The sequence below is a fragment of the Salarias fasciatus genome, chromosome 17, assembly GCF_902148845.1.
Source record: "Salarias fasciatus chromosome 17, fSalaFa1.1, whole genome shotgun sequence".
NCBI lineage: Eukaryota > Metazoa > Chordata > Actinopteri > Blenniiformes > Blenniidae > Salarias > Salarias fasciatus.
The window spans coordinates 1,727,401-1,754,303 of NC_043761.1; the positions used below are offsets into that span (position 1 = coordinate 1,727,401).

The 26,903-nt window shown below is 48.6% G+C and overlaps 2 protein-coding genes across 2 annotated transcripts; one reads left to right on the forward strand and one right to left on the reverse strand.

Annotated features, from left to right (window-relative positions):
- The first annotated feature begins 766 nt into the window (after positions 1–766).
- On the forward strand, positions 767–5,626 carry LOC115404022 (protein-methionine sulfoxide oxidase mical3b-like). Its single transcript, XM_030113157.1, is given in 11 exon segments — positions 767–794; positions 2,353–2,762; positions 3,143–3,350; positions 3,423–3,539; positions 3,869–3,970; positions 4,069–4,224; positions 4,696–5,054; positions 5,135–5,221; positions 5,223–5,250; positions 5,325–5,451; positions 5,547–5,626. Coding segments are annotated over 9 exon segments (1,416 nt in total). The 5' UTR covers positions 767–794; positions 2,353–2,498; the 3' UTR covers positions 5,420–5,451; positions 5,547–5,626.
- A 15,752-nt stretch (positions 5,627–21,378) lies between these two features.
- lta4h (leukotriene A4 hydrolase) lies at positions 21,379–26,777 on the reverse strand. The gene is made up of 19 exons (XM_030113137.1): positions 26,534–26,777; positions 25,838–25,968; positions 25,633–25,753; positions 25,277–25,345; positions 25,078–25,182; positions 24,938–24,990; positions 24,786–24,858; positions 24,562–24,702; positions 24,457–24,480; positions 24,278–24,348; positions 24,079–24,190; positions 23,746–23,890; positions 22,625–22,728; positions 22,476–22,546; positions 22,356–22,410; positions 22,183–22,278; positions 22,024–22,106; positions 21,846–21,950; positions 21,379–21,761 (listed from the first exon to the last, which is right to left on the reverse strand). The coding sequence occupies exons 1-19, from the start codon at positions 26,678–26,680 to the stop codon at positions 21,626–21,628; spliced, it is 1,842 nt and encodes a 613-aa protein (XP_029968997.1). The 5' UTR covers positions 26,681–26,777; the 3' UTR covers positions 21,379–21,625.
- Between the last annotated feature and the right edge of the window lie 126 nt (positions 26,778–26,903).

Sequence of the window (26,903 nt, forward strand, 5' to 3'; positions counted from 1 at the left end):
CTCAGTACTCTTAAGCCTGGTCTTCTTGTTTTCAAGTGGAATAAGAAAAATATTCTTGAATTTCAGGTGTCCGTTCAGACGGAACCACTGAAACCAACAATGGCGGCCTCAGTGTCACGATTCCCAGCGTCTCCTGGGACTTGATGGTTTCGTTGTTGAGAGTCACCTGGAATAATGATCCAGCTTTGTCGTCTCTCTATACGAATGTCTGTGTAAACGGCAAACCTTTCTAAAACACAAACTGAAAACCAAAGTGTTTTTCACTTGAAATGTTGCGTAAACGGGTCTGAAATCTGCAGCAGCTTCACTGGAAAATGTTCCAGGATGATCTGAGCAGGTCTATCATGTTGAATAAGGTTTAAAGCCAGATATGAACCTGTACAGGGAAAATAACAACACTGCTGTTTTCGACTCTTTCCTCTGGGGAGGCTCACTTTATGTCATGAAGTCCAGAACGGAGTATTTCAGATGGATTCTCAAACTGGTTCACTTCTGTCTTGATTAGTGGAGAAAAGTCATATAACTGCTGAACAAATTTAAACTTGGAATAAAAACATACAAAATGTTGAAAAGACAGTCTTTCCTTCGTTAGATGAAAATCGTGTTCTTGTCGTATTTTTCAGAGATAAAAATGTTTATCGTGCTGCTGCTTTGTAAAGCGTGAACTGTCCAATTCTCAGGTCGCTCAGTGTGTGTGTGTGTGTGTGTGTGTGTGTGATTACACTGGATTAGTGTGGCTCTGGAGCAGTATCAGTGGGATTTGAGCAGCAGACGGAGCAGCAGCAGCTTCACATGTGAGTACGTTTCACTGCTTCTGTGAATTTGATGTCAGTAAATCTGCAGTTTCTTCTTTCAAACCATCTATGAAGCAGAAGTGATGTTTCACTGAATTTACTAAAGCAAGTATAACTCTGACTTAAAAATTAAAATTATTAAAAAAAAAAAAAAGCATCTTTGTTACTTATCAGATCAGACCTTGTTCTTCAGAAAATAATCACTCACAGTTTGTTGAAGTTGCTGGTTAAATGAGCCTGAAAATGATTTGTAATTGAAAACAACAAGAAATCCAGTTAAAGTGACTTTGTAGCTGTCTTCACTTTGAAATAATATTAACAAGAAAGAAAACCCTTTCAGACATGGATTCAAACTAAGTGAGGTTGAGAATGAATTTTTATGTAATTATTGCATTTTTTGTGTGTCAGTGTCAGTTCGTGAGGCTGAGTGTGTGTTTTTCAGACCCCTGTTTGTGTTTTCTCCCTGGAGAGAGCTCAGAGCCTTGTTTGTGTTGCTTCCTCTGACGTGTGTGTGTGGGTGTGTATAGGGTAGTGGTACAGACTGCTCTGATTTATGTGAGATGCTTTGTTTTTACACACACACACACACACACACACACACACACACACACACACACGGTTTGATCATGTGCCTGGTACGCTGTGGTGTCATTCTGATTCAATATTTTGACTTTAATGGAAAAATCTTTTTTTGAAATTGAAAAGCCCGATGCTGAATGTAAATTTAATACAATTCACAAATACTGTAATTGTTTCTAAAGTATCAGTTTTGTTCTAAGACTTGATTTGTGTTCACACTGCAGCTCAGTAGAAACTGCCTCTTTTAGCCTGGAAGCTAAAGGCATTAGCTCTGCAGCTAAAGCAGGTAACCTTAAAGCTAAAGGCGTTAGCATTGGAACCAAAGGAGTTAGCCTTCCAGCTGAAGGACTTAGTTTGGGAGCAGTGGTGTCCCGGAGGTTAATGAAGGTTCACAGGTTTAAATCCCACAGCTGAGCGGTCACCACTGCGACTCGCAGGAAGGACCTGAACCTCTGCAGTGTCCCGAGTCCCCCGCCATCAGTGAAGTAGCTTCTGCTGGATGAACGGGAGCTCAGAGCCGTTCTCGGCGGCATGGACTCGTCTCTGAGTCCGTCTGCTGGAGGCTCAGCAGGAGTTCGGGTTTATCAGCAGGACGTCTGGATTCCGTCCAGCTGGTCTCTCCTCTCTCTGAACCTTCTGTTCACCTTCACTGTTAGTTTACAGTCTGCTCCAGATCATCACGCTGGCCACATACTGAGATACAAGCTACTGCAATGTTGCAGTACCTTCATAAACTTCCAGGAGATGAACAGGAAGTAGGAAGAAACAAACATCCATTATGGAGGGAAGGTTTTGTTTAGTTCTGAATATTCAGCATAAATGAGCCTCAGAACCAGTCAAGCTTTGATTTTATGTGATTAAACAAACTGAAGTCATCATATTATCTTTACCAGGATGTAGATGTTCCAGTAGGACACACTAATAATAAAATACATAAAGAGAATTTCTTTTTTTTTCTTTTAAATCATATATATATCAGGTCAGTGTACCCAGTGAGGAGCCCTGAGGAACTCCACCATCAAGCGGACGCTTTGCTTCCTGTCCTCCGGCGAGCTGGAGCAGGCCGGTGACATCATCAGCAGGTGACGCCCTTCCCATGGTGCCCCGCAGCCTTGGGGGGTCGCCATGGGAGACAAGCCTTACCCAGAATGCAGCGCTCAGGAGCTGTTCGACGAGTTTGTGTCAGCGTCGACCTGCAGGGCGGCGCTTCGGTCCTTCGGCCAGCTGTGCGAACATCTGCAGCTGGACCGCGCCACCGCCAGCAGGCCGCTGTACCGACCAATCAAACGGCGCCTCAATTACTGGAAGGCCAACGCCTTGTGGGCCAAACTGGACCGAAGGGCGGCGCAGCACGAGGCGCTGGGCGCCCGGGCGTGCAGCAACACCACGGTGAGAAGAGGCGCTCTCGCTTTTTCACTGTCTTTTGCCAGATCTTACTTTTCTCCTACATGTTCTGGTCTCTGTCTCGTCTCTGATTGGTCACCACTCGCCAGGTCTAGACTATCGGTGATTATTTCTCAGTTTGATGGGCCTTTTGTCTTAGTTTATTCTTGTCGTCTCTCTGATTGGTTGCCTCCGTCAGCTTCTTGATGACTTGTCTTTCATTGGTTCTTACCTCTCGATGGTTATTTGTTCTCACAGCGTTCCTTTTCTTTCTCTGATTGGTCAGCTTCTTCCTCTTGTCTGTCCTTACCTTTGTCTGATGGGTCAGTGTTTGTGGCCTTTTGAACGGTTGTCCTCTGTCTGTATTCTCCCCCCTGATTGGTCAGTGCGTGGTCATCGGGGCGGGGCCCTGCGGCCTGAGGACGGCGGTGGAGCTGGGCTTCATGGGAGCCCGGGTGGTGCTTGTGGAGAAGCGGGACTCGTTCTCCAGGAACAACGTGCTTCACCTGTGGCCTTTCACCATCCATGACCTGCGGGGCCTCGGGGCCAAAAAGTTCTACGGAAAGTTCTGCGCCGGCTCCATCGACCACATCAGTCAGTCTGAGCTCCGTTCGGTTCTGTTCGGTCTGAAAGCTCCGGCGTGGCTCACGCGGTCTACGTCCACAGGTATCCGTCAGCTGCAGCTCGTCCTGCTGAAGGTTGCCTTGCTGCTCGGTGTGGAGGTTCACGTCAACGTGGAGTTTAAGAGGCTGGTGGAGCCGCCGAAGGACCAACAAAAGCACAGTGAGAGAACGTCTCTCTACACTTATTAGTTTAAACAAGTTGAAGTCAAAATGTCAGTGAGAGAACAAGAGTCATCACCGTGGTTCTCAGGACTTGGCATTTCAACCATCTAATCCAACACAAGATTTGGCAACCTGGGACTTTTAGTGCCATCAAAAAACTTGAAACTTACAGGTATTACGATGGCATGTTAGTAAAAATGGACAGAACCCTTCACTCTCTTCAATTCTGTGACCATAGTTCGAACCTTTGGTGAATCTTCTTGATTCGTTCCAGAGAAATTCCCAGGTTAAACCATTAAACTCACTGTGTTCTGTCCTCCTGTGCAGAGGTGGGCTGGAGGATGGAGGTGAGTCCGAAGTCTCATCCCGTCAGTCAGCTGGAGTTCGACGTCGTCATCGGAGCCGACGGACGCAGGAACACGTTGCCTGGTATCAGAAAACAGAGTCCAGAACAAAGAGGTTTCATTTGAGAGTCTGGGTCCGCCGGTCCGTGAAACGATGCCCCTCTTGGTGTCTGTGTTGACCAGGTTTCAGACGTAAAGAGTTCAGAGGGAAACTGGCCATCGCCATCACGGCTAACTTTAAAAACAGAAACACCACCGCTGAGGCCAAAGTGGAGGAGATCAGCGGCGTGGCCTTCATCTTCAACCAGAGGTTCTTCCAGGACCTGCGGCAGGAGACCGGTGGGCTTTTCTCGGTTATTTTCTCAGTGTGTGTGTGAATGAACCGCTTTCATTCACACTAAGAAGAAAGACAGAAAATAACTGCTGATTAAGTTAACAAATTAAGGTTATAGGGAGCCAGCTGTGAACCACCTTGACTGGAGGATCTCTGCTGAAGGCTGAGCTTATTCAAACCTGACTGATCAGGTGCATGCTACGTTTGATTAGCTTCAGCTATTCCACAAACACGCTTCACTGGAACACCGGTCACCTCTTTAACATGCCTTGCCTTGCACATCTTGCTACAACTAGTCCCATTTCCTAAAAGCACCTTGAACCAACAAGCCTTGTTTCATGACCGTGTCTTCAGGAACGTCTCATTTTCTGAAGACACTTTGATTAAACAAAACTCATTCAATGAGCCTTTCGTATTTCACCAACACTGATGCGTTGATCATGAACATTTCTGTGTTTCTGTTTCTGTTATTTCAGGAATCGACCTGGAGAACATTGTGTACTACAAAGACGACACACACTACTTTGTAATGACGGCAAAGAAACAGAGTCTGTTGGAAAAAGGAGTCATCCTGCAGGACTTCGCCGACACTGGGCAGCTCCTCTCCCAGGGGAACGTGGACCAGAATGCATTGCAGGCGTACGCCCGCAAGGCCGCCGACTTCTCGACCAATCACCAGCTGCCGTCTCTGGACTTCGCCATGAATCACTACGGCCAGCCGGACGTGGCCATGTTTGACTTCACCTGCATGTATGCGTCGGAGAACGCCGCCATGGTCCGTCAGCGCCACGGACACCAACTGCTGGTCACTCTGGTGGGGGACAGTCTGCTGGAGGTGAGACGGTCCACAGAGGGTGAGACAGGCTCCGCTGGGCGAGACAGACTCAGACGGGTAACCGGCATGTCTGTCTGCAGCCGTTCTGGCCGATGGGGACCGGAGTGGCTCGAGGGTTCCTGGCAGCTCTGGACTCGGCCTGGATGATACGGAGCTGGGCTCAGGGCGGAGCTCCTCTGGACGTCCTGGCAGAGAGGTGAGCGCTCACCTGGACCGTACACACCTGTCAGGGCCTCACTCCTGTCTCACCCCCGTCTGTGTGTCCTCCAGAGAGAGTTTGTACCGCCTCCTCCCTCAGACGACCCCGGAGAACATGCAGAAGAACATCACTCTGTTCTCTGTGGATCCATCAACCAGATACCTGAACATCAGTTCCCTGACCGTCACGCCTGCACAGGTAAACACAGACCGACACACCTGCACAGGTAAACACAGACCGACACACCTGCACAGGTAAACACAGCCAGAACCAACTCAGCTTTCTGTCTTCAGGTGAGACATCTGGTGGACACTGGAGAGAAGACGGGATTAAACACAGACTGTAGTGATATCGTCAGACTCGCCTCCCCAAGACTCTTCAGAGGAGGTCAGTCGAGCTTTGTTTCCACTGGATAGATGCTTTCTCAAGGTCATTTTGTCATCTTCTATCTATCTTCTATGTGGTGAACAGTCTGACCTGATGGTGGTAGTGTTTGTCTCAGTAACCTTACCGAGGTTTAGCTGCAGACCTGTTAGCTTCACATCACAGTTTTCCTTTGATTGACAATGAAAATCCATCTGATGATGAAGAGGAGGAATAATAATGATAACTGTAGCATTTGTGTCTCCTTATAGAGGGACTAATGCCACAAGTTTTTTTTAGATTTCTACTGCAATGTGTGAATCATTTGTGTCATCTTATCATTGATGGAGTACCACAAGGCTCTGTTTGAGGTCTACTGCTTTTATTTACCAAAACACTGTAGCTCAGTTTATATGAAGACGATTCTCTGATTTATCTTTCAGACGTGGTAGTGAAACATGTGTCCATCAGTTCATCCATGTTGGAGCCCTGCAGATTTTAGTTTTAGCCTCAAAGCGTCTCGCCTCTGTCCCCCAGAGTCCTTCGCTCAGTCCAATCAGCTGCTGGCCTGGTGTCAGGAGCAGACTCGTGGCTACCGCGGCGTTGTTGTCAGTGACCTGACGACCTCCTGGAAGAGCGGCCTGGCCCTGTGTGCGCTGATCCACCGACACCGACCAGATCTGATGTAAACGTCACACACACATCCGCTCACACTCTCGTGGTGGTTATGGTTTGATTCCTCTCTTGGCTTGTGGCTTTTATTTAAAGTAACATAAAACGTTCAAACAAGAAACATTTTTTATGTTAAAAAAAATGTTCGTAGATCAGCAGATCATGAAGGAAACGAGTTACGAAATCACATTTTACCCCCTGAAGAAATCAAAAGCTCTTGTTTCCTCAGAGATTTTGAGTCTCTGAACGAGGCGTCGGTGGAAGTAAACACCCAGCTGGGCTTCGACGTGGCCGAGCAGGAGTTCGGGATTTCTCCGCTGATGACGGTGGAAGAAATGCTGTACGTGGAGGAGCCGGACTCTCTGTCTATGGTCATGTATCTGAGTCAGTTCTACCAGCTGTTCAAAGACTCGCACCCTGCTTCTGGTGAGTGACCGCCCTGCAGACGCAACGTCAAACACACAAGAAGACACTTTAAAATCCTTTACCGAAGTCTTACATGAATGAAACGACTGTGAAACGAGGAAACATCGAAATACGAAGGTCAGATGCTGCTGCTGTTTGTTTCAGGGTGTTTGAGTCAGAGCACTGACCTCCGGTCAGCCCTCATCTCTCCGGCCTCCATCCTCAGCAGACTGGGAACCAGTCCGTCCAGGAAGAGGAACCCAAAGGTACCAGTAGCTCCGCCCACTCAGACCCGTGTCCTTCCGTCTGCCGCTGAACCTGCTGGTAACCTGCGATCTGAACCCGTTCACCAGCAGCCGTCCCTGCCGGAGCACAGCGACGCTCTGAACAAGCGGAGGAAGACCAGCCAGGCCGGTCCAGACCCGCGTGAGGTCTGTGGTCCAGCTGCGAGCTCAGAGGAGGTCAAACATGATGACCTGTAGATGTAGATGAAGGCCGACCTGTGTGGTTCTGAGGCTGGGTCCAGGTGTGAACTCTCTGTTATCCCCTCTGAACACCTTCTTGTTTCCAGTCATGTGACCTGAATGGTGGCGTCAGCGGTCAGCTCACAGCGGAGGCGTTAAGTGGCGGGACCAGCCGGTCCAGGGTTCGGCAGATGGCCAATCAGCTGCAGGCGAAGCTGGACGAGGCCTGCAGGACTTCTTCTTCTCCTGCGGCGTCACGCCAGCAGGTGAGAGAGGAACAGCTTCCCAGTGGGAACTGTTACACACACACACACACACACACACACACACACACACACACACACACACACACACACACACACACACACGCGCACACACAGTCGACAGTTAACCTAGCAATGAATCATCCTGTAACTCCGGTGTGAACCAGCAGGGGGAGCTACAGTCCAGCCATCGTTCAACTTCCCCCCTGCCTGCAGACCAGCTGGCTGCGCCGCCACCATGGAGACCGGTAAAGTCTCCTCAAAATCAGTAGAGACCGGGATAACCAGTAGAATGCAGTGGAGGATGGTAGAAATCAGAGAAATCTCCGTCTGTGAACTTTAATCTGAGGGTCTGGCATTCTCTTCAGAGCCCAAACTCTGGAGTTTGAAGACCTGTAGATTTTTTATTCTGCCATCTAAATGTCTTCAGTATTTAAAATCTCTATTCCAGCCTGTAGAGACCTGATTCTACAATTTGGCCTTTAGAATCTGAACTCTGTAGACTGATGGTGTGTAGAATCCAAACTGTGTGGTCTCGTAGTCGATAGTCTCGACTGGAGTCTGGTGAACTGCAGAGTCTGCTGGTTTCTTTATCTCCTGTCAGAGCAAGCGGACTCTACAGCAGCAGCAAATGAGCTTCCGCTTCAGAGAGAAGATCAGGACTCAGGCTGAAGATCAGGTACCGGAACCCTGTCTGTGGATGGAGACTCTGTCAGGCTCCGCTCGAGTGTCCCTTTGTGTCCCTTTCTGTCGGAACTGCCTACAGTAGCGGAAGGTTTTATTTTGGTCCAGGTCCTGGTGTGTCACGGCGGTGGTGTCCGCCGGCGCCACTCGTCCTCTGAACTCTGTGTGATGATTGTCTCGCGGCGGCTCCTCGGTGTGGTTCATGTGATCAATAAGCAGCTGAGGATTATGAATAGTTTCTATTGATCGGACCAGCCTGGAGGTCCTCTCAGACTCTGCTGGAGGTTTCATCTTTGCTGACTGAGCACTTTGTGTCTCCTCCTCCTCCTCCTCCTCCTCCTCCTCCTCCTCCTCCTCCTCCTCCTCCTCCTCCTCCGGGGCCCCATGTCATTTTCCATAAGGCAATTTTCTGCTTTTCTGATGACTGTTCATAATTAGCGTGTCACCACGTGCCTCAATAAGCACATTAAGAAAATGTTCTAGATGTGAGGAATATAAACTTTCAGGATCTCTACTGACAGCTGGAGTATAGCTGTGATTTTCAGCCTGAATCTGGAGCACAGACACACGGTGCAGGAGAAAGTCAAGGGTTTTAATCCTTCAGTTTTTATATACTATACTGTTTGCAGCTCTTCCAAAGATATGGGGAACTTCTTAGTTTGTTGGTCGCTTCAGAGCAAACCTGAAAACCTGTGATGGTCTCCAATAAAAAAATGCAGGGTGACCGATTATGCTCCAAGGAAGAAGTAATTCAATTTTGAATGATATTGTCAGCAGGCAGAGAGATGAGCTCTCTCAATGTGTTCGTTTTATTTCCAGAGCCAGACTTTCATCGTATTTTGGTACGTTGCATAAAAACAGTGTTGTGAGTCTTTGGCAGTGGTTGTTGTGCATGAGATAATAAAGTCAACAGTTTCTCTGCACAAGTGAGTCGATCGACAACAACAATGAGAATTCACTTAGTTTTTACTTTTTTCACTTTTGAGAATTTAACAGCACATTTTCAATTAAATGTATATTTTAGACCTGTCAAAAGATAATTCTTTTGAATCACGATTAATTCCAGATGTCCCATAGTTCATAGCAGTCAATCACATTTTGAATTACATGTTAAACATTTTTTTTTTCATTTCAAGGCTTTTTTAATCTGATAATTAGTGCTGCCATGCGATCCAAAAAATTAATCTAATTAACTATAGGATTTGTAATTAATTAATCAATCTAATGAATCACATTTTAATCTCATATCTGCTTTAGGTCCCCAAGTGAAGAATTCAGATTCAGGGACATTAAAGAATTGTAGTGCAGGACTCATCAAATGAAAACACTGAGAAGAGAAGATTTGAAATCCACATTTTTGTTGATGATGAATGAAGCTCAGTCCAGACGTCTCGTCCAAAATAAACTCTGAGCCCAATCAGGCGACTCAAATAACACTTTCAGAGTGTTTCATGAATGAAATTCAAAAGAAGACAAAGTTTAAGTACATCCCAGCAAACCAATTCGGCCTGGTGCTCTATTCAAAAATACAGTACAAATATAGATTAAAAAAAAAATTGTGAAATAAAATAAGCCTGGGTCTCAAATATCCACTGAAGCAAACTAAATTCAAAATGAATACTAAAGCTAACTTAATACAGCAATTTAAAATGAATACTACAAGTAGAACATGCCTCTAAAAAAGACAACTGTTCCATTCACATTGAATTGCCACTCAAGTGTGCTATAATTAATCTTAGATTAATTTTTTTAGTGCACTAATTTACGGTGTAATTAATTAATCTAATTAAGGGAGAAGCAAATTGTTGGAATTTTTGTATTTTCTTTCAAATAAAAGCTCCATGTAGACCGACTTCATACAATGCCTATGTCAAATACAGTTTTCAAATTGAAATAAAAAAACTCTTTTGATCGCCCTGCATTCTTCACTGGTAATTAACAGGAGAAACACTGACATCCCTGGTATGTAAACCACACCATCATCTGCATACAGGGAGAATGTTTCTGACTTGCAGATACTGAGTAGAGCTACATGGTGAAGAAAATGATTTTGACGGAGTTTGAATCGACGGCGTCCTCGGCATATCTGGCTTTTCCTTGTGTAAATAATCCTGGCTCTCTGAGTGTGGACATTTTTGGTTTGAAAAGAGGCTGCTTCCAATAGGTAATTCTCGTGTAAACAGGGTTTCTGTCTCCCTTCATGTAGTTCTGTTCCGTTTCTGTCTTCTCCTTGTCCTTGTTCAGGTGTCCGGCAGCAGTGACGTCTGCTTCTTCTGTAAGCAGAGGGTTTATGTGATGGAGCGGCTGAGCGCCGAGGGTTTGTTCTTCCACCGCAGCTGCTTCCAGTGCGACTCCTGCGGCAGCTCCCTGAGGCTCGCCTCGTACACCTTCGACCAGCGCAGCCGTGAGTCCGCACAGACCCGCAACACTAAACACCACCAGTCCATTCTCCATCAAACTGCGTCCAACCCATGCATCAAATGGACCTCTATGAGACAGACCGACAGTCTGACCTGCTCTCAATAGAAAGACCTCCATCAAACATACCTCTACTTAACAGAGCAGCAATAGTCAGACCTTCCCAAGTTAAACCTTCCTCTGGTAAAATGTCAAGATAAACACTTTTTTAATCACAAGATGCATTTATAAACAAATCCTCAATCAGCTTTTGTTCTTTCCCTCAGAACTTTCCCAGACCTCTTGGAGAAAAAAAGCTTTTCAGAGAAACTACATTCTGGGGAATCTGTCAGATTTTAGGAGTCATCATGATCTACAGTTTTATCCTGATGCACACAGGTTCTTCTGCGGCTTCTTATCGTCCTGTTGGTGTGAGATAAGAGCATGTTTTTTTTGGTTGTGAAGATTTAAGCTACAAAGAGAAAACCAAATTCTGTTATTACTGTTTGTATTGGAACTGTTGATTTCATTAAGATTATAGAGTGTGGCAGTAAATATAATATAACATAACAGTAAATATTTCAGCGGAATAAGCGATGTGAATATCTGAGGCTTGGAGGAATAGGGAGATTTGAATCACTTTCATGCTGTGTTTGTATGTGTTCGTGGTTCAAATACGAGCTGCCGCTGCCGGGGGCGACGTGGCACACACACATTCAGCTTTTTGTTTTCACACTCATGACTGTGGTCTGATGCCTGAAGACAGCCTCGAAACCACAGAATAAAAAAAAAAACCTACTCCTTGTCTCAAAAGTGCAGCGAATGCCGGATTTATTTAGAAGATTTACTGACGCCAGAACAGGAATGCTGTGGTAGAAAACTCGACCTAAATAATCGATTGAGTGTCGCTGTATATCAGACTCCCTGATAACTGCTGCTGTGTAATTTAAATTACGCCTGAGCTGCAATTTCATTGTTAATGCCTCAGTGAAAGTGGGTAATTATGAGAGAGAGCTGCAAATAAAAATCAGATCTGTTAAATCTGCGGCTCACGACTGAGTTTTACGTTCTGGGAATGTAAGAAACGTGGAATATAAAGCATCTGATGGAAAAGTTGGGCCTGGGGTCTGACTGAAAGAACAGTGCGGATTTGTGTTCGACTGAACGCCGTTATCTAGTTCAAACACTGGTCCTCGGGCCAACTTGTGGCCTTCTGACACCGAAACCAGAATGTGGAGGGAGAAGTGAAGCTTTGACAGCTTCCAGCGTCACGTTGAATCCAGGAAAGGTCTCATCAGTGTCAGAACCATCGACGTAAGATCAACCAATAACCAGCAACAGCAGCGTCTTCGACAGAATAACCACGTTCAGAAGATCAAACATGGGTTATTCCAACATCATTAACCAATAAGAGGCTGATAAATATCTGATGGATCTGTGCCAGAATGGAAAATGTGAAGAAAAAAAAAACTGGAATAATAACCATCCCTAAATCCGCCGGGAGTAATTCATCTTATAATAGCAAACACTGGAACAATGAATGTCTTCATAGCCACGCTGGACGATCCCACATCAGAATAACTCACCAAAAATTACCGCTAAAACATTTATTGTTAGAATTAACTGGATCACATTAATTAACAGCGAAATAATTTTCTGATTAGCCGGGATGATCAATAATGTGATGATAAATGAATTGATGAGGGAACAGCCGGCGTCGTAACAGCTGATGCAGCGATAACCGCTGTCCTTAGAGCCGATAGTTTAAAAAAACGACTTAAAAAAAACAAAACCAATCTCATTCTAACAAACACAGTCGGTGTCTGAACGGCTGGAGTCAGAATAACACAAAAACTGAAAGAACCAGCAGCTCTCAGCGCCGCTTTATGCCTGGATGAGTTCTGATTCTCTGTCTGAGTCCCGGATCTGAACCTCAGCATATCTGGATGTTTTTGACTTATTTCAAAGTAAAATTGTCTTAATTAAAAAAAAATAAAAATAAAAAAAAACTCTGCCAATAGAACAAGTGAAAATTGTCTTCATTGAAGAGAACTTCTCTTAAAGTAACACTAAGGAACTTTCAGTTTCCGTTGATTTTGGCGGCGCCAGTGGACAAAAGCGGTAGTGTTTTGCCTAAAGGAATACTACAGTTCCCATGAGGACTAGTGCGTGACGTCGTAAAATGCTGCTCTCGGTGGCATGCTGTCAGACTGAACTCGCCTACATTTGTTTCCAGAGGCTGTGTGAAGGACGGATAGCGACGAGGTCATGAATCTAATGGTGGCTAAACAATATTATATCATAATGTGACGCATGCCGTGTGCTGGGTTCCTACCACCCTCCTCACAGTTTCTTAGTCCAAGTGAAAGCAATACTGACGCCCTCAGCCCGTGACAGAGGGGTCATTCAACCCGTTGTAAGTCGATGTATCATCACAAAAGATATTAAAATGTTTTATTAAGGTTGAAAAGTTCCTTAGTGTCGCTTTAAATTAAGTATTTCTGTCTTGCTGAAATATAATGTTTAAGTGGATTTATCCTAAAATGAGACATTTTCACTCAAAACAAGTTTTAGAAACTTGCTCAGATTTGGATTCTTAACAGGTGTTGGAATAAATAATGTGGTATTTATGACTATCAGCAGCACTAACTCCTGAATAAATGTCAGATTGACAAATTTTGTGAATTTCTTTAACCAATGCCTGAACAACAAATCTCAGGACAATCGATCTTGAAAAATAGTTTCGTTGGGAAAAAAACAAAAAAAAAAAATCACTGTCAGTTTGAGAGTCATCTGAGCTTTCTGAATGAAAAATATTGGAATAACTAAGAAAGTAATAAACACTAGATCGTTCAGTGCTGAAATAAATAATGTCAGAATGACCATGATCAACATCAGGATGGCCGATCGGAAAACATCCGATCAACAGTCAGCGTCTCTGGAGGGCTGAAGTGAAGAGCAGGAACAGTCGCTGCATTGATGGGATCGTCGGCGACCGGCAGCAGATCGGGGCCCCTGAGCGGCCCTGTGGTCAGAGGACTTCCCCTGACAGCTGACGGACTCCGTCAGTCTGCTCGCTGCAGTAATCTGATTACTCTGTCAGTCAGCTCGCCACAGTAATCCCAGTGCAGTCACATGGTTTGACCAGCAGGTCGCGGCCTGCAGCCTCGCCTCGCCTCCGCCCGTCTCTCAGCTTCGATATATTTAACCACAGAGTCCCGATTGTCCTCGGCAGCCAATCAGAGCGCGGCGCTCACATGGCCTGGTTCAAAGATGAGGCGGGACGCCGAGAGGACGGCGATTTAAAACCGCCAGATTGCAGATCGGTCAACGAGAGAGAGAGTCCACTGAGACGCCGTGAGACGTCTGTCTGTCCTCTGACATCTGTTTGGTTCTCAGACCGGTGGAAGCGGCAGATCGCATCTAAATTCAGATGATTCTGAGACGATTTGACGTCCCTCACCGTGTGTCTCTGTCTCTGCGCGTCTCAGGGAGGTTTCACTGCCTGCAGCACTGCGACGGTGGACCGACCGCCCCGGCTCCGAGGAAGAGACCGACCGCTGCACAGCGACCCTCCATCGTAAGAACACTTTCTGCCTGAAGTGTGTTTTGTGCGTCAGACTCCCGGTTTGTCAGTCATTGTTGGACTGTGAGGACAAACGATCAAAGAGGTTTTGTTGGTAAACGACAAAAACAACAACATTCTCTGATCAACAAGCTCAGGAAATCTACCTGAGAGGTGATCAATACGAGCCATTTTTTACTTTTATGTTTGTTAATCACATGTAAACACATGTTTACATGTTTACACGTTTGTTAAAGACATTTAAAAATTGTTTTACATGATTTAAAATCTACATGTAAACATGATCACATGTTTTTTTTGATGGAATGTTTACATATTTACACGTGCTTACTCACTAATAATGAATTGTTTACGTGTTTCTAAACATTATCTTACATGTTTACAAAAATTTTAATTTTAAATTCCATGTTTGAACATCATTACATGTTTTTTTTACATGTTTACAAAGCGAAACTGTTGTTCTTTCATGGAGATGTTTACATGTTGTGTACTTTGTGTAGCTCCAGCAGCTGTAAACGTGTGTGTTTGTCCTGAAGGTGTCTCTGAGCTCCGACTCCCAGACGGCGACCCGCTGCTCCTCCGGTGAGCGCCTCACCTGCGCCTCCTCTCACGTTTCGCCTGCACCGAGCTCGCTGCTGAACCGGGAATCAATGTGGGCTTTAGTGTGTGTGTGTTTCTGTGTGTGTCTGTGCGCGTGCGCGGCTGCCCTGCTGTTTCTGCAGCCGCGTCTCTGATGGAGGCCACGCCGGAGAGGATCGGGCTGGAGAACTGCCGCCGGGGCTCCGGGGCGGAGCTGCAGGACGGGCAGGAGGAGGAGGAGGTGTCCGAGGAGGTCCTGAACCGCTTCAACCTGAGCGAGGACGACCAGACCCGCCTCAGGTCTGAGGGCCGGACCACAAATCAGAAACGCAGGAGAACCCGAGTCACAGTCCAGAAAAAAACCAACACAGGCTCAGGGAGAACATGCAAACTTCACACAGAATCAAAAATATAGGAGGGCAAATAAAGTTGTGACAAAAACAATAGATTAGGGTTATTTATGGTGTTGTTCTGCTACACTGCTGATTTAGAAATAAATGCTACAGCGCATCGATTCACAAATGAAGGCCCCCAAATGACTGAATGCTTCAAGGGAAAGAAATTGTTTCTGCGTTTTCATTTCAGGAAATTTTATACAGTAACACTTTAAAAACGATGTCCGTTCACACAGAAACAGCAGGAAGCAGTCGGACGGAGACACAACGAAGTTGAATTGCGATTAGAGGTGACTCCCAGCGATAAAGCTTTTCCAAGAAATTGTGCTTTCAGTCGATTTCGAAAAGTTCCACCTTGGGAACCGTTTTCAAAAAGTTGTATTTTCTGTTGTTCCCAGCATCCTTTTACACAGACAACCAAAACACAGTGAGAGTTTTCCATTTGAACTTGAAAACATTGTCATGTAAACAGGGCGATAGTCGTTACTTTAGCTTCCCAGTTTTTGAACGTGTACAAAGACAAATAGCTTAAATAATTAACCGTAAAGACCTGTGTTACTTTGGTGATTTACTCCCCGGTTACTGGTGTATGAAATATTAAGAGGCTTCCATTTCCCACTGAGTTGATTTTTAGCTGTAATCTTCAGGAAGAGGGAAACAAGCTCTGAGCTTTCAGTGTTCGCAGCTGTTCTAGAGGTATCTGGAGGAGAACAGAAGCTCTTCTGCTGTTTATCTTCACTTCTACAGACGTTTAAGAAAATTTCACTTTAGCGTAACACTTAAGCAACATCAGAATATGTTAAACTGTGAATGTATAAATAAATGTATGACTTTGGAGAGAATTAAAACATGAGTGCTGCGTTTTAAATGTGTTTCTTTATAAAAAAAACTACTTTAGTCTGTGTTTTGATTTTTCTGACTCGCTGTGACCGCCTCTCATGTCTGTGTTCAGTTCACAGGAGGTGAAGGAGGAGGAGGAAGATGAGGAGGAGGAGGAGGCAGGAAGTGGGTCCTCGGATGAGAGCGGAGCTTCCTGGACAGAAACTCTTCCGCTGAGAGAGGAAGATTCTGATGAAGACGAGGAGGAAGAGCAGAAGGAGTCCAGTGAGGGTGAGCAGCTGTCTTTTTGTGTGTGTGTGTGTGTGTGTGTGTGTGTGTGTGTGTGTCTCCTGTCAGTGTTTGACCCCGTGCTGTGTGTCCCCCTGCTGGTAGAGGGGGAGTACTGCCCCTGGGAGACGGAGCGTCGCTCGGGCCTCTGGCTCCTGTTAGAGGACGAAGGTAGAATGAAACCAGTCAGAGTCCACTAAAACCAAGACATCCATTTAACCTTCACCATTCTTCTAACAGTGTGTTCCAAGTAACAAGCTGTTTTACAGAGTACCCTGAAGGCATCACTGAAAGGTTAAACAAGGTCATTTAACTCTTAATATGGTACTTCACCTTCTGTCACATCTGTCTATTTTGATTTTTGGTAAACTGTTCATTTACACACAATGTTTTTAAAACCTCCACCTGCTGCCTTTTCAATCCAAATTCCCCCCAAAAATGGGGATGCTGTAGAATGTGCAAAAATATTAGAACACAGTGATGTGCAAATCATTTATATAATCAATATTCAACTGAAATTAAAACAAACAACAAATTCTGTGTTACAACTGAGACACTTGATGGTTTACCATTAGATTATAGTTTTTAGCGGCGCTCACAGATGCTTTTCAGAATATCTAACCTGGCCTCCATTTGTGGAGTTGCACATAACCTTTTCCCGTTTTACAGTAAATGCATCATTTTTGTGTTTTTGTGTAAAGTTTCTCGTTTACACAGTGACATTTTGAAAATGATGTAGTTCTCATGTCTTGCCACCAGTGGGTGCTGTTGAGATTTTGCGATGAAGCTGACGTATTTCCATCACAGTCTGAGCGGTTTTAAGATTCTGCTTTTGGCTCCGCCCCTTTTTCCAGAAGAGCTTCCTCACACCTCTGACACACCTGAGCAGCCTGGCTCCGCCTCCGGCTCGCCGCTCGGCGCCGACCTGCCCACGCCTTCCTCCGGGACCCCGGCCCTGGGCACCACACCGTCCACTGCCTCCTTTGTCACCACGCCAGACTCCGCCCCCGACCACGAGGGCGCCAGAGCCCCGCCCACACCTGCTGTTGTCATGGAGACAGCTGGAGGGCAGGGCTCCTTTGAAGACATCACCCCTGAGCTGCCACAAAAGACGCTCCTCCCCTCGCAGGAGAGGTGGGCGGAGTCTGACTCAGAGGGGGAGGAGTCAGAGGGAGTAAAGAGGAGGAGGAAACACAGGACGGCTCACACGCTCCCGCCCCGTCTGCTCATCCACCAGCTGAAGGGTCCTCGAGAGGCTCCGCCTCCAGGACAGGTGGAGGTAGGAGTGGGCGGAGCCAGAGCTCTGTGGAAGACGGTTTTCTCGGGACAGGAAGAAAAGAAGAAGAAGAGAGGCAGGACCCTGCCGCCGGAGAGCGTGATGAGGGAACCGGCCAATCAGAGCGCAGCCACAGGTGAGGGTGTTGCTGGTGGAGAATGTTCAGATGCCACTCTGATGACGTTCTAACGGCACTTCCTGTGTTCCGATTCAAAAGGGGCGGAGTCTGATCTGGAATCGACGACGCTGCTGCACAGGTGTTCGCTGACGCCCCGAAACAACGTAAGAAGCATCGAAGCCAATCAGAGAACAGAACTAATGTAGCCAATCAGAGCGCAGGTGCACTGCGGCCGGTGAGAGAGTGAAAAACATGGCAGCCAATTAGAGAGAGTTACAAAATCAGCCAATCAGAGGGCAGCTCCAAACCAACCAATCAACACGGAATTACAAAGCTAAGAATTACAAGTCAGAGCAGCCGGTTAGCTGACTAAGGTCCCGTTCTCGCTGTGGTCTCTGTTTTCAGCTGCAGGTGGCGCTCCTCGACCTCACGGACGACCTTCGTCGAGTCTCCATGAAGGAGCAGAAGAACCAGGTACCGCCTGGACCGGCGTTTGGCCTCTTCACATCCTCTCACTGCTCTTTCGCTCCTCATTGTTTCTTCTTCTTCCCGTCTTCCAGCCGGTCTACGTCCCCCACGCTCTGGCGTTCAAGCGGTCCTACGGTGTTCAGGTATGACACACCCAGAGGGAGTCCCACTTCCTGTCTGAGACCAGGACCCGGCGAAGTCCTTCAGTCTGACAGGTAGACGTCTCTCGGCTCGCCGTGGTTTCAGAGACACCTCCTGAAGGAAAAAGCCGCCCTGCGGGACTCGGATGGACTGTCCTCGTGTCCCACGGAGACGGTGGGAGTCCTGGTCCAACCGAGGGAGGCGTCCAGCCTGAGCATGAAGGACAGTCTGTTCCAGAAGGAACCGGAGAACCAGGACGAAGACCTGGACGCCAAAATCACCCGGCGGGTTCAGCGAGTCGCACGGCGGCAGGCCAAACAGGAGCAGCTGAAGAGGCTGCACAAGGCCCAGGTGAGTCCGGGGCCAGGCGGGTCCGCCGGTCTGGACGACGGACCACCTGCCTCCAGGCTCTGGTGTGTTTCAGACGATCCAGCGGCAGCTTCAGCAGGTGGAGGAGAAACAGCGGCAGCTGGAGGAGAGAGGGGTGATCGTGGAGAAAGCTCTGAGGGGAGAAGCAGGTGAGGGGGGCTCTCAGGAGCACCTGGACTCACCTGGACCCACGTCAGATCCCCTGGACCCACCTGAAGGGGATTAAAAAGTGTCCTGCTGTTTGTTTCTAACAGATTATTGGGAGGACTCAAACCAAAGTCCAGATGTGGAGCTTCACCTGGGAGGTACGTTCACCTGGAGGTGACTTTTCTTTCATGACTCTGTGTGTTTTCACGTGCACTGATGTGTGTGCGTGCGTGCGTGCGTGCGTGCGTGCGTGTGCAGGACTGGGTAAAGTGGAGAACCCAGCTCTAATGCAGCAGTGGTTCCAGCTGGTCCAGCAGAAGAACGCTCTGGTCCGATACGAAGCTGAACTCATCATCTTGTGAGTGGTTTTCGTCCAGAACTTGATCAGGTCCATGATGAGGATCTGGTCCATGATGAGGATCTGGTCCATGATGAGGATCTGGTCCATGATGAGGACCTGGTTCTGGTCTGTGAGGATCTGAGTCTCGTTGTCTTTCAGCGCCCGTGAGCTGGAGCTGGAGGACCGACAGAGTCGACTGCAGCAGGAGCTCAGAGAGAGGATGGCTGTCGATGGTAAACACAAACATCAATAACCAACAGTGAACAAAAACATCAGTACACATCAGTAAACAACAGTAAACACAAACAACAGTAAACAAAAACATTGGCAAGCCTCAGTGAACACAGACCGGTCTGGAAGGGTCTGAAGGTAGTGTCCCTGCTGTGTGTCAGACCACCTGAAGGGGGCGCAGCAGCTGGAGGAGGAGCGTCTGATCCTGGAGGAGATGCTGGACGTGGTGGAGCAGCGGGACGCTCTGGTGTCCCTCCTGGAGGAGCAGCGGCTGCAGCAGAGGCAGGAGGACCAGGACCTGGGCCAGGTCCTGATGGAGGGAAGACTGGGACTCAGCTGGACCTGAAACTGGCATTTAAATCCGAACCCGGAGGAGGTCTGAGCTGGTCCCACGTGGTCGGTAGGACTCCAGGAGGACCGGCTGGGAAGTGGACTCCTGAAACCTGGACCAGACCAGGACCAGACCAGCACGGACGGGACCGGCTCGTCCAATCGGAATGAAGCGTGAAGCTGTGAGGGGAGGAGTCTGAAGCAGAGACCCTGGTTTCCAGGGTGACGGGTTTGTTCCAACATTAAACTGGTCTGGAACAAACAAAATGATCTGAAGACGATACGGAAAATTAGTCACTCACTCACCTCCAGAACTAAAGGAAGCGTGTTTCTGGTTTAACTAGTTCAACACAACTAACTCTAACCAGTTTAACTAATCAGCCACAACATTAGGTCCACCTGCGGTTCCGAAAAGTCAAACGCTGGTGGAAACATGCGTAAAGCTCTGGTCGGATCCCAGAAAGCATCGAAAGCCCCGTTTACACCACAACGTTTTCAATCGAAAACAGAAAACCTGAATTGTGTTTTGAGTGTCTGTTTACACGACAACACTGCTCCAAGCCACTGAAAACACTACTTTTTGAAAACGGCTCTCAAGGCAGAACTTTTTGAAAACACTCCAATTCTTTCTGTGTAGAAATGGACATAAAAACGCAGTTTTCATTTGAAATGTTGTCGTCTAAACAGGTCAAATGCGGCAGTAATGGAGGTTTTTCTGTGTTACTGTAGCGGCATTCTGTTGTTACACAGTGACATCTAGTGGCCCCAGATGGCAAGCATTGATATATTTAGATATTTAAATCACATGAGCAGCCAAACAACTTGGAAAAAAAGTGACTTGTGCATTAAAAGTGCAGTGCTGTTATCTCCATGGAAACGAAAGCACTTCTGTCTCCAGACCTCCAGATTCATCTGTTCCCTGCAGACTTCCGGTTTCTGACACTCTCTCTGATTACAGGCTGATGGAAACCTTTGGTTAAGTTTATGAGCAGCTGAGTGTGTGTGTGAGTGAGTGTGTGTGTACCTAATGACGTGCCAACGCTCACCTGTCTGCCTTCTCACCTGTTTGGTGTGTTAATGGAACTCTTCATGGCGTCATAAGTGATAAAATGTGATGTTTTGAAACAATAAAAGCAGCTTCACTCCGACACTGGCTGTTCTCTCCTATGTGATGCGTGATGGCGCCACCTGCAGGTGGACTGAATATACTTTTCTTTTTTTTTACAAAAACATTTTACCACTTCAGAGAAAATATGAGCTGGTATGGCAACAAAGTAGACTTCGTGTTTCTCTTTTAACTGCTCGTGTTCGCTGAAGCTTCCCGATTTTCATCTTGAACTGGTTTCTTGTTTCACTCGAATTTGTAATCCGACCTCGTTTTCCGAGCTTCTGCTTCCAGCAGAACATTCTTGTGTAAGCCTGCAGGTTTGTGCAACCCGGAGTGTCGACAGAGGACAGACGGAGAAACGGGAACGGTAGACATCTGGAGGCGGTTCACGTCTGAGTGAAACTGTGACAGTTGAGAAAACAGCATTGGATAATGGGGTTCCTACAGACTTAATAATATTTGGTATTATGTTGCGTGTTCCTTCGCCGTTAAGTGATAACACCTGCGATAATACCCACCCGCCCGAGGCTTCCCGTTTCTGTTAAGACCTTTAAAAACTTTGAAGTATTAAATGCACATTTAGAAATTCAATACTTTTGAGACTTAAGCTATCGAGCCATGTAATAGTGTAATTCTCTTTAACCGTTTTTTAGAGTCAAGAAAAACTCAGTTTGTAAAGAAATGTTTACCCAAAAGTTTAATCAGAAGAAAAAAAAACACAGAAACCAGACAAAGACGGACTAATAATGCTGAAGTAGAGAGTCGGATTACAGACTGGTTTTATACTGGTTTAAACCAGGAACCAGGTAAAGGTCTTAGTCTGGACTCTCCCTGCTCTGACAGGCTGGACCTGGACCTGGACCTGGACCTGGACCTGGACCTGGACCTGGACTGGCTAAAGGAGCTGGTTTCACTGACGGGTCCTGGTTTTACTGCGTTGCGTTGCTGGCGTCCACCTTCAGGTCTTTGGCGACCAGCCCGGCGGTGACGGGATGCATGGCGGCTCGATGAGCCACAAACACTCGGACGGCTTCATCTCGGTATTTTTCAAAGTTATAAACTTCCCTGAAGGAGAAGAAGGAAAAACAAACATTAAGTAAAAGACCAGAATCCTGAACCGGAGCGAGTTCCGGTCGGTTCTGGAGTCACCTGAAGAGCGGGCGGGTGAACTTCATCCTGCCCTGCTCCGTCGCCATCTTCATCGCCATGGGAACCGCCTCCTCCCACTTGCACCGCACGCACAGGCGGAGCCACCTGCGGGGGAAACAGCCAATCAGCACGCAGCTCCCGGCAGGAGGAGGCGGGACGTTAACGGAGGGAGACTCACCTGAAGCGAACCTCGGCGTTCATGTAGGAGTTCAGGTCGTAAACCTCCTGCATCTTCGTCACGCGGGTCAGAGGGAGCGGGTCCTGGAGGGGGGCAGGGGGTCAGAGGTGGACCACATCAGACCGACTGGAGGTGGACCGAGGCGGACTAGATCTGTACCTCCTGGAGCAGCAGGGACAGGAACTCGATGAGCTGGTGGGAGGACAGCGTCTTCACGTCGGACGGGGCGAAGCCGTCCAGGTCCTGGTCCGCGGCCTACGGCGGGAGACAGGACGGGCTTGAATCTTTTATGAAGCCAAGCACGGCAGCTCCAGACCAGGTTCAGGTCTCACCTTGATCCACCTCTGACTAAGAGCGATGCAGGCGTCGGCCAGCGTGGTGTCGTACCTGAAACACGGCGGACAGGTCAAAGGTCAAGCCCGCAAAACCAGGTCTGGGGTGTGTGGACCTACTGGGGCTTGACTGGAGGCATTCCGGGCGTGAACATCCAGGCGTTCCAGTCCACCTTGTTCAGGACGTCCACCTGAGACAGACAGAAGCCGGGGTTTGAACCAGCGACCCGGACGGAGCGTCAGTGTCCTGAGCGTCCAGCGGCTCCCACCTTGTCCTTGAAGTAGGTGAACAGGTAGTTCTTCCAGTCCTCGGTGGTGGCGCTGCTGTAGGCGAACATCTGGATGTAGGACTTCACGAAACCCATGAAGACCTCTGGGACAGGAGGACACGAGAGTCAGCAGCGGGACGAGAGCCGGGTGTGGACAGGTGTGTGCTAGTGCTGCAGTCAAGACCTAAACCAGACCAGCTCAAGACCAAGACAAACCAGGACCAGAGCATCCCGAGACCAAGGCAAACCAGGACCAGAGCATCCCGAGACCAAGACAAGAGCATCCTAAGATCAAGACTAAGGAAAACCAGAACCAATGCATCCCAAAACCAAGACAAACCAAGACCAGAGCATCGCAAGACGAAGACAAACCAGGACCAGAGTATTCCAAGACCAAGACAAACCAGAACCAGAGCATCCCAAGAGCAAGACCAAGACAAACCAAGACCAGAGCATCCCAAGACCAAGACAAACCAAGACCAGAGCATCCCAAGACCAAGACAAACCAAGACCAGAGCATCCCAAGACCAAGACAAACCAGAACCAGAGCATCCCAAGACCAAGACTAAGGAAAACCAGAACCAGAGCATCCCAAGCCCAAGACAAACCAGAACCAGAGTATTCCAAGACCAAGACAAACCAGAACCAGAGCATCCCAAGACCAAGACAAACCAAGACCAGAGCATCCCAAGACCAAGACAAACCAAGACCAGAGCATCCCAAGACCAAGACAAACCAAGACCAGAGCATCCCAAGACCAAGACAAACCAAGACCAGAGCATCCCAAGACCAAGACAAACCAAGACCAGAGCATCGCAAGACGAAGACAAACCAGGACCAGAGCATCCCAAGAGCAAGACCAAGACAAACCAAGACCAGAGCATCCCAAGACCAAGACTAAGGAAAACCAGAACCAGAGCATCCCAAGACCAAGACAAACCATGACCAGAGCATCCCGAGACCAAGACTGAGGAAAACCAGGACCAAACTCTTAAGGGGATGAACTCCAGTCAAGGTGAAGACCTTGAAACTCTGGTCTGATCTGGAAGACGACACTCGTGTGTACAGGTATATACAGATGATTGTGTTGTGTGTGTGTGTGTCCAGGGTCCAGGTGTTACCGGGGCCCCCCAGCAGCTCCTCCAGGTGGTACAGCAGAGCAAAGCCCTTCTCATACGGCACGGAGGAGAAGGCGTCGTCCGGGTCCACGTCCTGCAGGCTGGGCACCAGGTTGGTCAGAGGGTTGTTGGCCCCAAACGTGTTCACCTGGACACACACACACACACACACACACACAGACACACACAGACACACACAGACACACACAGACACACACACACACACACACACACACACACACACACACACACACACACACACACACACACACACACAGGTAAGGTTATCCCAAAACGATGGACCAGTTCTACTCAGATTCCGGTTCAGGTTCCTACCGAGTCCTGCAGGTCCTTCCAGCCTCCCATGGCTTTGAACTGCCTGAACTGCTCGCTCTCCAGACGCCTGCCGATCATCCTCTCCAGGTACACGGTGTGGCCCTCGTTCAGCCTGAACACACACACACACACACACACACACACTCATAAACGCCTGCGAGTGTGTGAGGCACACGGCTGGATCCGCTGTGGGCTTTACCAGAAGTGCTCCCAGGTCTTGTTGGTCACCAGGTTGCCGGTCCAGCTGTGAGAGATCTCGTGAGCGATCACCTGATCGAGACGCACAACAAGGGCGTGAGGTCGTCCCGGTGGGGTGTGTGTGTGTGTGTGTGTGTGTGTGTGTGTGTGTGTGTGTGTGTGTGTGTGTGTGTTACTCACGTTGGACAGCGATTTGTCTCCAGCCTGGAAAGAGAGAAATGGGAAATGCTAACGTGACGCAGTGATGACCTCATCGATGACATCACTGGCGCGTGTCGTTTTTACCAGCAGGGTGGGCGTGGCGAAGGTCAGGCAGGGGTTCTCCATCCCCCCGTAGGGGAAGGACGGCGGCAGGACCAGGATGTCGTACTGACCCCAGACGTAGGGTCCGGCCAGGTCCTCGGCCGTCTTCAGCATGTCCTCCGTCTGGAACGCCAAAACGCGTTTACGTCCGCCCGGGGACACGAATGAGGAACGGGACAGACGGGGCGCGTCTCACGCCGGCTCACCTCGGAGAACTCGAACGCGGCTTTGTCCACGTACTCCTTCTCAGACCAGACTTTGGACCGGGGACCGATATCCCTGTCCAGTCAGAGGACAGACACACCGTCAGCCGCCGCAGGCGAGGCGAGGACGTCAGAGGACAGGCGAGACGCAGTACCTGCTTTCCAGAGCTCCCACCACGATGGCGATCAGGTAGGACGGCATAGGCACCTGAGGTCAAAGGTCAGAGAGGAGGACATCAGGAGGTGATGATGTCACAGGTCACCAAGAGAGGAGTCAGGAGGAGGCTCCGCCCACCGGCTGCCTGAACCTGTAGACGGTCCGGCTGCTGTCCTGAGGGTCCGCCTCGTGTCCGTCCCTCACCGCGCTCATCACCGCCACCAGCTCCTTCGGGACAGACACCTGAGCGGCGAAGAGACAGACGCACATCAACACACACCTGAGACACACACACACACACACACACACACCTGGTTCAGGACGAGCTGTGTCTCACCTGGGCGTAGTAGGTGTGTTTGATGGACGGGCTGTCCTGACAGGGTACCATACTCCTGCAGTGGTGAGCCTGTCAGAACACACACAGGGGACGTTTACTGCGGCGCCATCTGCTCCACTCTGATTGGTCGTTTTCATGTTTACTCAAACGACACAGAAATGGTCAGAAGTAAAGAAAAACAAGCAGAAGTTGCAGAAAGTTTCTTCTTCTTCTTTGTTTTGAAAAAAAAAAAAAGAACCTAACCATGGTTTCACAGTTTTATGGCTCAACAGTCAACGGCTGACTGAAAACAGGAAGTGGCGGATTGTCCTGAGCCCTGAGTTTGGACTGACAGGGGGACTGATGGGCCGCCTCACCTGGCATTGGCTGAACAGGTACGGCTGCTTCTTCCCGGCGGTCTGCTCCGGCGTGAGCCACTGCAGGGCCGTCGCCGACGGCGACGTCTCGTAGCTCACCTCCACGATCACATGCTGCCCTCTGATTGGTGGAAAGCACACTGAGTACGCGGCGCCGCGGGGGGGCTGCGGGGCGAGCGGGGGCGAGCGGGGACGGGCGGGTCACCTGGACAGGGGGGACGGCAGCGTGATGTCCAGCGGCGCCCCCTTGAAGCTGTGCTTGGGGCCCAGGCTGAAGCGGGCCGGCTGCCCGTTGGCCAGCACGGACGCCACGGTCAGGTCCCTGGTGTCCAAAGTCTGCAGCAGATAAACCAGAAGACATCGCTCAGCGTCTCACCTGCTGATAAACACTCACCTGGGCGTTCACCACACACACACACACACACACACACACACACACACACACACACACACACACACACACACACACACCTACACCTACCAGACCCAACTTTTGTTCTGAGGTTCTCTCACAAACTGATTCCAAAACATTCCACAACTACCAAGTTATTTTTTAAAAAAGAAAGTGAAACACCAGGTGCGCATAAACACGCTCTCCGTCAATCTTTAACATTCACCAGTAATCAGATTACATTCAGACTCGAAGCTCATTTTATCTCACGGTTTATTATCAGGCGCCACGATCACTGAGCAGAGTCCAGGATCTGGACTTTCCAAACCTCACCAGGACGCTTCAAATCATTTTAAACTTAGGTTTCATTGTTATTAATTATTATTATTATTGTTCTTGTTATTATCCCGGCTCTAGCAGCCGGCTGAGAGCTCCGTCCTCCTCTGCCCGGAGGCGGACTCTAGACTCCGGTCCCGGCAGCTCGGCCCGTTAGCCCGGGGGAGACGTTACCAGCTCGGTGAGTCGGTCCTGCAGAGCCTCCACCGTGAGCTCGACCTTCCCGCGGAGCACGCGCCGCTCGAAGTCCACGCGCAGCTGCAGGTTGAGGTGGCGCGTGACGCACCGGGACAGCGAGGAAGAGGAGCACGGGTCCGACATGACGGCGAGGAGAGGGTCCGAACCGGGCAGAGGCAGCCGACAGACTGAGGAGGAGACCGGCGGAGGACCGGGACAGTCCGCCGGGGACAGGAAGCACGCTGCGGTCGCTTCCGGGCCGGCCCTTTCACAACAAGACGAAAACGCAAAATGACATTTTCACTACTAAAGATAATTTTTTTCTTGAATTATGTTAAATATTATTGAAACAACAACTGCTTCGACC